The 12,166-nt window shown below is 41.8% G+C and overlaps 3 protein-coding genes across 3 annotated transcripts in view; all 3 read right to left on the reverse strand.

Moving 5' to 3' along the window:
- Window positions 1–2,528: 2,528 nt before the first annotated feature.
- LOC103132073 (protein Wnt-8a-like) lies at window positions 2,529–4,453 on the reverse strand. Its single transcript, XM_007543823.2, has 6 exons — window positions 4,195–4,453; window positions 4,073–4,106; window positions 3,870–3,999; window positions 3,582–3,707; window positions 3,361–3,503; window positions 2,529–3,292 (listed from the first exon to the last, which is right to left on the reverse strand). Exons 1-6 carry the CDS (start codon window positions 4,254–4,256, stop codon window positions 2,735–2,737), a joined length of 1,053 nt encoding a protein of 350 aa, XP_007543885.1. The 5' UTR covers window positions 4,257–4,453; the 3' UTR covers window positions 2,529–2,734.
- A 76-nt stretch (window positions 4,454–4,529) lies between these two features.
- On the reverse strand, window positions 4,530–6,544 carry LOC103132077 (protein Wnt-8a-like). Its single transcript, XM_007543826.2, has 6 exons — window positions 6,452–6,544; window positions 6,319–6,352; window positions 6,060–6,198; window positions 5,726–5,851; window positions 5,479–5,621; window positions 4,530–5,381 (listed from the first exon to the last, which is right to left on the reverse strand). The coding sequence occupies exons 1-6, from the start codon at window positions 6,520–6,522 to the stop codon at window positions 4,815–4,817; spliced, it is 1,080 nt and encodes a 359-aa protein (XP_007543888.2). The 5' UTR covers window positions 6,523–6,544; the 3' UTR covers window positions 4,530–4,814.
- A 4,249-nt stretch (window positions 6,545–10,793) lies between these two features.
- The window catches only part of tmsb2 (thymosin beta 2), a 2,041-nt gene continuing 668 nt past the window's right edge, over window positions 10,794–12,166 (reverse strand). The window contains exons 2-3 of the mRNA XM_007543824.2: window positions 11,531–11,635; window positions 10,794–11,284 (exon numbers count right to left, since the gene is read on the reverse strand). Coding sequence (XP_007543886.1) covers window positions 11,247–11,284; window positions 11,531–11,630 — 138 coding nt within the window. The 5' untranslated portion in view covers window positions 11,631–11,635 and the 3' untranslated portion in view covers window positions 10,794–11,246. The remainder of the gene's footprint in view (window positions 11,285–11,530; window positions 11,636–12,166) is intronic.

The following is a 12,166-nucleotide window of genomic DNA, read 5'->3' on the forward strand; positions in this document are numbered from 1 at the left end:
TCATCTCAGGTTAAATCCAGCTGTTCAAGTAAATGCCTCAGAAGTGCTATAGAGAACATTTGTGAACAAACAGCATCACAAACACCAAGAAACGCCACCAGAAAGGTCAGGAAACGCAGAGACGTTAAAAGCAGGGATAAGGTTTTATAACATCAGAAGATGTGAACATCTCACAGAGCACGGTTCTGTCCATAACCTGGACTATGAAAGAGTATGGCACATTGCAAGGGCTCTTCATGTTCGAACTTTTTTGCCTATATACAAAGTGCTCTCTGTAGGAAAATTAACACAATGCAACATGGTGGTGGCAGCATCATGCTGTCTCAAACAGGCCAAGGTAGCTAAACAGTTGATAGGAGGAAGAATAAAGTTAAATACGGCGACGTCTTTGGGGAACACTTAGAGGTTTTTTTCCCCCCAGTAAGACAACAACTCTAAATATACAACCAGAACCACAATGGAATGGAAGGACGATTAAGGCAGATTTATGTGTTGTTAGGATTACCCAGATAAGATCTAGACCTAAATTCAGTTGGATATTTGTGGCGGTGTTCGAACACTGATGTTTGCAGATGCCCTACGTCCAATCTAACCGAGTTTGAACTATTTTGCAAAGATGAACGGACAAAAGTTCAGTCTGTAGATGCGAAGAGCTGGAATGCGTAACCTATAAATGTTACAATCTGAAGCAGAACTGGACATGCTTGCTCACATGGGGTGGACAAGCATGTTCTGTTCTGCTTCAGAACTGTTAAAAGGGTATATGTGTTAGGAGCGTGCTCAAAGCCTGTTCAGCGTGCTTTTAATTAGTTTTTCACAAATACTTGTTTATAAGGAAGGATTAACTGCAAGTTGTCTGGAATACCCATGTGCAAACTTGACATGCAAAATACAATAAATGTCTTTTCCTAAGATCATTGTTCACCTTCTTTCATGGCATTGCGTCAAATTCATGTAACTCATTTTCCATGCATTAAATTTACTTTTAAACTTGCAGTAGGCATGCCTGTGTTAAATAAGGGGTTTAATATGACATATGTTGTCAGTTTCAGGCTTTATATCTATTCTTTGACCTGGTAAAGATCTAAATACATTTTAGCCTTACACAGAGACTTACAAAACCTTCAAGTTTAAATAGTCAATTAGGTCTTTTATTTCTAAATTGTAACACATTGTGTTCAACCTTAGTTGTCTCGCAGCAGCAACTCCGCCCTGCATCAGCCCCCCTGGTATCTCACACCCAGGTGACAGGGGAGGGCAGATGGAAGAAGGGGTGATCAATCACTCTTAGATTGTCACAGACCCCCAGGCTAGCCTGGATGAATACATGAGTAGCCCAGGGGGGTCCCAGTGGGAGATCCCCTGCAACTTCCCTCCCTGTTTTCCTCTTTTGTCCAGATTAGGAAACATGCACCCCCACAAAACCTGGGAGCTGTGGATGAGGCAGGGAATACAGAAAATAAAAAGTAAAACAAGGCCCCACTTAAAGTAAAGTGTTCATGAAAATAATTTAGAAAATCCAAATTGCTTGAGAAGTGGCCTTGCAATGGCGAGTCATTGGTCAACTCTGCAGAAATTAAACTTTTTGTGAAAATAAAAAGATTCATTGGAATCTTTTTTTTTTTTTGTTTTTTGTCAGAGCCATAAAATACTCAGTGGAGTGCTGGGTTTAGCAGAACTGATTTGGATCTTCTTTATTACTCAACAGGGCAGCATGGAAAATATATGGCACATCCAAGAGTTTGATGTTGATTAAGATACAGATTGTGACAAGGCTGTTTGAGCACATTTTGATTAAATGAAAACAGTTTCTTTGCTTTCTTATTTTGTATTACTTTATTAACATTGAAACCTCCCATCTGTACCTACAGTCTATTTAGATTTTAGCCTGTAAAGAGTATAGAAGCCCTTTAACCAGCCTAATTTCTGGTAAACTTCCACAGCCCTCTAATGCCCTGAAGACTGCAATATCCTTGCCATCTCTCCTTTGTATAAGAACCTGGCAGATTTATGACACACCCTGCTGAGATGAAGATTTTTAGAGTTCCAGGGGGTCAAGAAGAGGAAACAAATGAAAGACTCATTCAGGCCTGTGGGCAGAGAAAACAACCCCCTCAGACCTAATTATCTTCAAATTAAAACATTAGAAATATTTGAAATTCTTTTTTTTATTATTAGAAAGCAAGTGTTACTTAGTTGAAGCGATCTACAATGCAATAAAGGAACACCAACTAATGCAGCCTGTGTTAAAACATTTTGTTTAACCCACCATGTATGTGACAGACTACATTCGGTGTTGCCTGTGGGATATCCCTCAAAGCAGCCAGTTCTGACAGGGATTATAAGGCCAGATTCCTTCTACCTCTTGCTGGAAAGCATTCCCTAATTTGTCTTTGAATGTAATCAATACACATTGACATCAGAGTGACAGTGGATCAGCGCTGGATCAACACCTTGGCTAGGTGTTGATCTGCTGCGTGTTGATCTGTGTAATCCTCTCCTTAAGTGGATTCAGTCCATTCTTATTGTAATGCGTTAGTTCGACGCAGTAGCGAGGGAATGTATTAAGCGACGTATTTATTTATGAAAGCAACTGGACTTTTTAAGAGATTTTTTTATTAAAGAAAGAGGAAAGACATAAATATATGCGCAAAGGAAACACTGACATTGATGATTAATAGAAAGTGCAGCCATAAAGACAAAAATAATACAAATATTTACAAACTCATATTTTTCATTTGGGTCCACGGTATCTCCGCCAGACAGCATAGCCGTCCCCGGCTTCCCTCTTTGCACACACATGCTTGACTATGACCTGAGAGCAGTCCTCGCAGTTCACCTTGCAGCACCAGTGGAACTTGCAGTTGCAGCTGCTCACCACCTCCGTGCGCCTCTCCTCCACTCTCAGGCCGCATTCGTGGCACAGCCGGCGGCAGCTCCGGCGCTCCCACTGGGTGAGCCCGGCTCCGTGTTGCAGACACTCCCTCCCCTCCGTGCCGTGCAGCCCCACACTGGCGTTCCTCCTACAGTAGTCGGGCGAGTCTTCCAGGTAGATGAGCTCCGTCTGGGCCACACCGCCAAACGCGTCCACGATGGCTCCCCGGCTGTCGGCGCTGTTTCCGGCTCTCACGCGCCTCTTGTCTGTGTCCAGCTTTTGCGCCTGGCTGTACTTGATCTTCAAGTAATTACCGATTTCTCTAAAATCTGACAACTGCGTCCAGCACGTTTGCAGGCTGCAGCTCTCTGACATGCCGTGGCACCTGCAGATGCGTTTCGTCGTTGCCTTCACGGCCTGTGGGAAAATAGAGTTGATCGGCGCATCTACCTTAAATTGGAAATATTCGCTTAAGCAGGACGTACTTGCCGTCCTGCCGCGTTGTTGTGCAAATTTACTGCGGCTCTTGAGTCCTGGCCTGTCTCCTGTGCGTCCACATACTGTTTGGAAATCTTTTCACCAAAATCCAAGTTGTCACTGCAGCCACCCCATAACCAACCCCGGCCACCTGCATGCAGAGAAATCAAGTTAAAATTCAAAGCACTGATTTTTACCGCTATTTTAGATCACATTTCGTGGACCTCACCAGTTTTCCCATTATTGGAGACATCGCAGCCACAGTTTTCAAGGTCTCCCAGGCTGCAGTTCCTGGTCAGAGTGTACATGACTCCAGCAGCACTGATGGCATGCACGAAAGATGTTTCTCTGGTTGCTAAATAAATAGACATCGTTACAATACCAGCAACTCTTCCTTAAAATGCATGTCGAAATGAGCCAGAAATTGTACGATGGGAACAGGCACTGCATGGTTGCACTTTTGCATCCTTTATCTTGAAGAATTTTGAAAAGCATCTGGGAAATAACTACACCCTACCTCTTCTCAGACCTCTGGGATGGGTTTCGCTGTCAGGGCAGTTCCATCTGTCCCACGCAAACTGGTGTTTGCACTCCTCGATTCCATTCTGCGTGCCCACCTGCACGCTTTTTGCATAGGTGAGGTAGGCCTGTCAAAGAGACGGTTTTGTTCATAAAGTGCTCCTGAAATAAAAATAATTAAAGCTGCACATTTTTGTTTACCTTCGGTCCTGTCATTAGGAAGTTACTGGCCACCCTGAGAGAGAAAATAAATAAATTACTTTGCCTCCCCTTTTCCCCGTTATCCCTTTTCCAAATAAGAATCACACATTATGGTGTCTTACCAGGCGTGACCCACGTCCATTTTTAGATGGAGAAACAGAATCCAAAAAATTAAATGAGCCATTTTGTCATTTGCAGCACAATCCTATAAGAGATCTTTGACATTTGGATCCGCGTGCCGCAAAATTTCACTTTATTCCATCAAGGAACACAAGGAAGACTTCTTCTTTTGTTCCTCTGGGCCCGGGGAAGCTGATTGGGTGTCTGGATCAGGAAACGCCTATATGCGCACTTCAAAAGGGTGACCCACTCCTGCCCGAAGCTGCAGGACACCAGGACACCAATATACAAACGGTGGAATCAAAATGTAACATCTGACAGAAGTGACTGAGTCTTGCCTGTTGCAGAAAATATTTATTATACAAAAATGTATAATTTACAAAAACTTAAAAACCAAACGCAGGCTCCCAAATTCTACGTGAATTTGGGAGACTTTGCAGAGTCTTTGCAGAGCCTGGTTTTTAATAAAATGTTATAAATCTCAATCAAAAAATGGAGAAAGTGCAATAACGGGCGTCTCCTTATATCTCAGTTCCGAGTCCAAATAGTGTATCCATTATGCAAAAAGTTGCTGAGAAATCCATAATGCTTAAGTAATCGCATGTTCATGGGTAAATGGCAGTCACTGTCGGCGCGTCACGGGTTTGCGCTTGGTTTTATTGTGCTGTTTTCTTGCGTCGTCTTTACCCGCGCAGTAATATTTAGTGACAACCTGCGTGCATCTTTCACACTTGACGGTGCAGCACCAGTGAAATTTGCAGTTGCAGCTGCTGACCACCTCAGTGCGTCTCTTCACCACTCCGAGGCCGCATTCGTAGCACAGCCGGCGGCAGCTCCTCCTCTCCCACGGGGACGCGTTCCTGACGCCCTTCAGGCACTCCCGCCCCTCTGTGCCTTGCAGTCCCAGGCTCAGGTTCTTGATACAGTAATTTGGGGAGTCCTCCAGATACACGAGCTCCGCTTTGGAGATGCTCCTGAAGGCGTGCGCTACGGCTCTCCTGCTGTCCGCGCTGTTGCCCGCTCTCATTGGCTTCTTGTCCATCTGCAGCTTCCTCGCGTGCCGGTGCTTCATCCTCAGGTAGTTCCCCACCTCCCTGAAGTCGGCCAGCTGCATCCAGCAGGTTTGGATGCTGCAACTTCCAGACACCCCATGACATTTGCAGGCTCTCCTCATGGTTGCTTTGACCGCCTGTCAACAGAAACCGAGTAGTGGCGTGGATTACGCACAATGTTGAGTTTTTGTTTGTGCCAAAGCCCAAATTCCAAACTATCTCAGCAAATCTTACCAGTCTTCCCGCCTCGTTGTTATGGAGGTTGACTGCTGCGCGTGCATCATGCCCATCTTCCAGGGCATCCACAAACTGTCGGGAGATCTTTTCTCCGAACGCTATGTTGTCACTGCAACCTCCCCAAATCCATCCTCTGCCTCCTAATACCACAAACATAAACAAACAGATTATTATACCATGTCGAGTGCATTTTTTTTAATTACTTTTGTTTGATGATAAATAGATACTACTAAATTTTTCGGACCTGTCTGACCAATCCTTGAGTCATCGCAGCCGCAGCTCTCAAAGTCCCCCAAACTACAGTTCTTGGTGAGCGTGTACATCACTCCAGCAGCGCTGATGGCGTGCACAAACGACGTCTCTTTTGTGGCTGCAATATGTGATGGACAAAGATCAGTTATGAGATTTTACTTGGATACGTAATTTGGTATCATAAATGCGTAAGAGCTCAAAGTACGTGACCATTACGCACAAGATGGTGTGAACGCACACCCACCAAATCCAAATATAGATGATTTCATTCCGATATATATACATTTTAATTAGTTATAAGGGCGGGTGGATATTATGAGACTTACCAATTCGGAGGCTGTTAAGTGTGGATAGCTTAAGCGTGCTTTCTGGACAGTTCCACTTCTCCCAAGCGAATTGGTGTTTGCACTCTCGTATTCCTCTCTGTGCGCCCATTTGCACACTGCTGGCGTAGGTAAGAAACGCCTTGAGAGAGAGAGAGAGAGAGAGAGAGAGAGAAATGCTTTTTTTTCAATCACAAAAAAAAGTTAAATATTCCCAAAACAGAATTACAGTATTTTGTACAAGAGTCAGCTGTGTAATTACCTTTGGACCAGTCATGAGAAAATTATTCACTGTCCTGTGGGGAGAAAACAAATACATACATTTATGCATGAGATTCCAAAAGCCAGTAGAACATAATGTTAAAAATGAACTCCACCAAAAGTAATGGACTTACCAAGTGGAAGCAAGCTGACAGAGACAGAGCGTGGACAAGGCCATGGCTGAGAGGACATCCAGTTGCGCCATGGCAGATCATTGGCTTGTGTTCCAAATGTGTGTACCGGGAGGAAATAAGACAGCGAATGGTGCTGCTCCCCTGCTCTGACTATACTTATACGCTCCTACGCGGCTGATTGAAAGATTTGTCCCGCAGGTAACGTCTCGCTGTGAAAATGCGTCAATGACGAGCTGAATTGCCGCGTCCCATTGGCAAACAGGAGCCGGTCGGCGCATGAGCGGCACTTCAAAGAAGTTGCGCAGACTGTTAAACAGCCCCTCATTCACCTGTCGCTCCCAGGCTCCGATCCTTATATGCTTTTCCCACGAATGCAAGCGTATGGATGTAATTAAATCAGAGCACAAGTTCTCATGAATCGCTAAATACAACTATGAATGCAAGCATGACAATGTCATTTCAGGGCCCTGCAGAATTCTAGTATAACATAGCATAACATTAAATAAATAAATGAATAAAAAACGTACCATGTTGAGCATCATCCCCCCTACCTCCCTTAAAAAAAAGAAAAAAAAAAGAAAAAGAAACTGCCTATAATAATTATATCTGTTCATATTACTGAGGGACAGTACCGAGGCTTGCTGTGTTCATGAAATGTTTGGGAAATGGGACCGGTGTCCCATGGGCGGACACGGCCGTAAAGCTTTTCAGACTGGACGCCATGTAGTCATGTAAATACCGCCTGACACTTTGGCGAAATTGACATGGTGGTGATAATAGATGTTCCCCTAGGAAACAACTCGGTGTGAAAAAAGTCTGGAATTTACAGGAGCGTAAACATTTGTTTTAAACGTTAAAATGCTCCAGTGTGGTTATTTTACTGGACGCGATTTAATTCGACCTTTTCTTTCTTTCTTTCTTTCATTTTTTTTAAACAAAATAAAATGTACCAATAACAAATTAGCATTATCAATATGAATAGATAATCCACTTAGTCCTACGTCTAATTGTCTTAATTACGCACGATCATTCTCCTCTTCAGCGCTCATCCCGACAGTTTGTGCCATTCCACAAACTTTTACTTAATGCCAGTGATTAACGTCACACTTATCCCATTAAATCTCTTCTAAAACACTCAAAATCCATTAAAACAACAATCCACTCATCGCGCTGGACAATGGGGGAGGCGGCTGGGCCGGCCGAGGGCGAAGATAATCCTTTCTAATTACATATCACCCACATTCATTTTCACGGAAGGCTGAAACCAAGAGCCATCGGTGATTTGCGCTTAACCAAGAACGTTTAAAAGTTTCAATTAGTCAATAATGACAAGCAGACAATAGTTGTTTTGTTTCTTTTTTGTTTGCTTTTGTTTTTTTCCCGACTGGAAATCTGTCTGCATGAGTGCTGAGTGGCTCAGAAACATCGAAACTATCAACAGACAAATTAAGTGGCGGTCAATTTTTTTTTTTTTAAACCAGTTTTTAGCCTTTTCTCGGGTTGTTCTCGAGGAGATCAACCACGACAATGTTAACATCAACATGCATAACTTAATTAATGCAGTAGGGCTATTATGGGTTTTTAAAGGTACGCCATTGTTTCTTGAATACACGTTAAAGTTGTGATATATTTTTAACACATCTCGCACACGTTAGACCATTCGGGGCAGCGAATGCGTTGGAGAGCGAGGTGAGAGGACTGGAGCAATAAAGGCCCAGGAGGTGACAGCTCTGACGGGGCGAGTTTAGGTGGCAGGAGCGGAGACGCCATCCTGGAGATGTGGGGGTGGCGGCTGGTCATGGCATAACATTAAATAATAAATGACCCCACATGTAATGGGCTAGATTTACTATAATTGAATTCTGCAGTAGGCTGTTTGCGGCTCATCATCAGACAATGTTTGGATTATTGGTTTATAGATTCACTGGTGATTTTATCAACCCTGATCGACTCCAATCAGTGTAATCCCGATGCTTCTTATCGTCTGGTTTATGTGTCGATCAAGGCTTTTCAGTTCGCTGTTCTCATCCTCATTGCTTTCTATGGGATTATTATTATTATTATTATTATTATTATTATTATTATTATTATTATTATTGGCCACTAGTGGTAATATTTTTGGTCATCTAAAAGAACATCAATAATTGTTCATCTAATGATTACATTTTTCCTTAGTTCCAATTCTGAGTAACTTATTTATTTAAGTGATGCTTTGACACATTTTGACAGGCATTCAGTCAAAATACTGAGCATTACATGGACACAACGAGCATTTAATCACTGGAGATACAGAACAACGCTGAGATATTCATATTTCAGAAGACATGTCATGAGAATGTTTGTAACTTGGTTAGAAAACTGACTTCCTCGACTTGGAAAAAATACTTTAGTTTGTCCTGGACCTCGCTGACGTTTGTAATGCAGTGCTATTTAAGTAGAACAGACTTGAATTTAAGTGAGATTTTTTACGTCAGTGTACATTCTTAATAAACACTTGAAAAGTTGAACCTTTTGAGCAGTTAGAGAGTTCCACTTTTAAATCTGCAAACACCTCTCTGCACTGACTCAGGAGCATTTTTAAAAACCATTGTTACTGGAAACAATTTGTCATTGCACCTTTATGTTTAGAAACCACTCATGCCTTCTCCTCCTTTGTAGGTTGTAGTCAGCTTAGGCTCAACTGAGAAAAAAAATATAAAAGCAATCTGATATAAAAGCTTGATGTTTTCCCTGCATGTATGAAGTGTTGAAGTAGTATGTGGAAGGAGAACTTGCACATCTGTAAACATAACCAGTGGATCTGGTTAGGTGTTTGAGAAAGCTCTTTCTTAATTCAGTAAGACAAACACCAAAAGAGATTTAATACGATATTTTAAAGAGATCGTGACTCATGAGATTTTGAATGATACACTAATCCCAGTTCATTTCAGAGATCTTCGACCTGAAATGCAGTAATGCTGCTCACCGTAACTTCCATAATATTAACCCAGAGAGTTTAAAAAAGTCAAAGTGAATTGAAATTTGGCCAATCCAGCTATAAATTAGTTTAAAACTATCGTATTTCTTCAGTTTTTCAATAGTTTTTTAGGTCATAATTAATATTATTCACTTGATTTATATACCTTCATGTGAAATATGAAGCATTTAGGAAATTAAATATTTGCATAAAAAAAAAAAAATCTAATTAAATCATAATTTTTTTTTTCAAATTAAACTCTCATAGTTTATGGCAGAGGGATCTTTACGGTAACGTCATGTTGAGCGTTTTGTCCAAGCTTCTTGTGTAACATTCACAAACTGACCCAATCAGATTTCTCATACACGACAACTACTTTTTAAAGTATTACAAAAACATTTTGCGGAACCTTTTAAGTTAGTCTCCTCAACCTCTTATCTCAGCGTTGTTCTGTATCTCCAGCGATTAAATGCTCGTTGTGTCCATGTAATGCTCAGAATTTTGTCTGAATGCCTGTCAAAATGTGTCAAAGCATCACTTAAATAAATAATAATATTTTTCACAAATGTACCCATTAAGAACAGTTTTCCTTTAAGTAATCCAACATTAATTCACTGTCAGTAGTACTGTGCAATAAACATCCGAGGTACTAAGCCTTGAGCAAGAACCTCCAACTGGAAGGAACTTCTCCAGCCAGAAGAGCTGCTTTTGGGTTGAGATTAAACCTTCTGATCAGATAACATTAGGGAGATGCATAAACTAAAGTTTAAATTGTGTTAAATCCTGGACCCACAAAATAAGTATAGGTGAAAAACCGATATGTCTGAAAGGTTAGAAACTTTGAGGTACTTGGAGTTCACACCCAAACTCCCCCAAACCCTTATCGGCATAAGAATAAAAAAAAAACTATAATTCTCTAAACTCCTGAGAGAACAGTGAACTTGTGATAAATGTTTGACTCTTACTTGAATAGTGCATCAGACTTTTGTTTTTTTTTTTATTTAGAAAATTTTCTCCTTTTCCAATGTGACAGCAGTATACAATTAGCATTAGCATCTTTGCTTTTTTTATGTTTTGTGTTTCTGTTACTGAAAGAAATCACTAGGGAATAGGGCTTATTGTCATTACTAACTCGATACTTGACAAAATTTTAATTTGGTTGATGGGATAAGACTTAATTCTGAAATATAAACAAAAATATTGTTGCTTCTTTAAATGTACAAGTCAGATTTTCCACCAGGGAGGAACACATTTATCTGGCAGAACTGATATTTGATAGATTGTAAAATCAATTGTGATTCATCACAATCGTACAGTCTAAACACAGACCAACAACCTGCACACTGACACAAATTAGGGATGGAAAAAAGCACAAAACACACCGCGTCCATGTCTTCATGTTTATTACATAAAGAAAAGTAAAAAGTTTGTTAAGAAAAAAGCCCACATGAGTTGACTTCAGTTGCCCCTGTGTCCACAGACAAACCCCCAACCCCAATGCAACTTTCCAGCCTGAATGCCTGCCTCTCTCCCTGTGCTACATCACTTCACCCCCACCCTAGTTTGGCAATACTGGAGACATGTTAGCTACAGGCTAACAGCACAAGACAGGCACCCAGGCTGACGTTTTTTTTTGTATGTGTGTGTGTGTGTGAATTGTAAGAGAGCCCCACATGTTAGGATGCCAAAATATCCTGTTAGCAGCCCAGGGAGCTCAGAGAGCGCCCTTTTTCTGAAGACAATGTAGGTGATTTCAAATACTGGGATATACTGGGATAATCAAAAGAAAGTGCTTTTTTTTTCTGTGGCATCTCAGCTCCTTTTCTTCATGTGCTCAAGTCAAGGTGTGGCGTCGCCTTTCCTCTCCTGCTCAATGGCTGCAAAAGAAGAGAAGACAAAAAAAGATGCTGCTGGTTTAGACTTGCATTGCAGTGAACTTGTGAGTGGGTGCAGCTTTTTTTTTTTTTTTTTTTGGGTCTGCTGATACTGCAGCCGTTTGTTTCGCTGCTCTCTTTGCTGAGTATGTGTGAAGGTGATAATGGGAGATTCTGGCAGAGGATGTGGGGGAGGGAGGGGGCGAAAAAAAAAAATTGCCGCAGAGGATGAAGGACTCGTGCACTCACTCTCTTTGGTGGGAAGAGGGTTCTTCTCTTTTGTCTCCGTCTTCTTCAGCTTTGTCTTGTCGAAGCGAGCAATCTCGGTCATGTCTGGCTTGTCCGACATTTTGGCTGCGAAAGACGAGACGTGAAACTCAGTGTGCCGTTTTGACCTTTTCGTCTCAAGCGTCGTATTGACTGTGCGTCGTTGCTCGATGTATACCGTTTAAGACAAATTAAAATCCATAATGAGGCCTATCAGCTGTTTCGGTCAGTGCATGCACATAAAGGGAGTGGCTACAACATGTGCTGCTCAGACAAGTGGTTGCCTCCCACACACGCTCAGTCTACATACATGTCTGCTTCTCTCAGATGCCTTTGTGGCTAACATGTGCCTCTTTTGCCCAGCTGTCTCTTCTCTCTTTGTGTCTGTTTTTGTCTGCTTCCCTCTTTGTTCTCATTGCATCCTCCCTCAGTTTGTCCGTCTCCTTGTGTTTTTTTCTTCTGATTCTACTCTTGTAGCCTCATGGACGCAGCTCATGATCAGCCCACTGCAGTAAAGACACCACAATCTCAGGTCTAACTGATCTGGCCTTTTCGCTGTCCCGATCCCAATATGTCTGACTGAACTGTCAAATATATATATATATATATATATATATA

The sequence above is a fragment of the Poecilia formosa genome, unplaced genomic scaffold (assembly GCF_000485575.1).
Source record: "Poecilia formosa unplaced genomic scaffold, Poecilia_formosa-5.1.2 Scaffold915, whole genome shotgun sequence".
Classification (NCBI taxonomy): Eukaryota; Metazoa; Chordata; class Actinopteri; order Cyprinodontiformes; family Poeciliidae; genus Poecilia; species Poecilia formosa.

Excerpts from the sequence above, each read along its gene's own strand:
- LOC103132073 (XM_007543823.2), bottom strand. The coding sequence starts at position 4,256 with ATGGCTCATTTAATTTTTTGGATTCTGTTTCTCCATCTAAAAATGGAC. Across the intron at positions 4,107-4,194 it reads ATGGACGTGGGTCACGCCTG|GGTGGCCAGTAACTTCCTAA; the intron begins GTAAGACACCAT and ends TTTCTCTCTCAG. Across the intron at positions 3,708-3,869 it reads TCCCAGAGGTCTGAGAAGAG|CAACCAGAGAAACATCTTTC; the intron begins GTAGGGTGTAGT and ends CTATTTATTTAG.
- LOC103132077 (XM_007543826.2), bottom strand. The coding sequence starts at position 6,522 with ATGGCGCAACTGGATGTCCTCTCAGCCATGGCCTTGTCCACGCTCTGT. Across the intron at positions 6,353-6,451 it reads TGTCAGCTTGCTTCCACTTG|GACAGTGAATAATTTTCTCA; the intron begins GTAAGTCCATTA and ends TTCTCCCCACAG. Across the intron at positions 6,199-6,318 it reads TTCTCATGACTGGTCCAAAG|GCGTTTCTTACCTACGCCAG; the intron begins GTAATTACACAG and ends CTCTCTCTCAAG.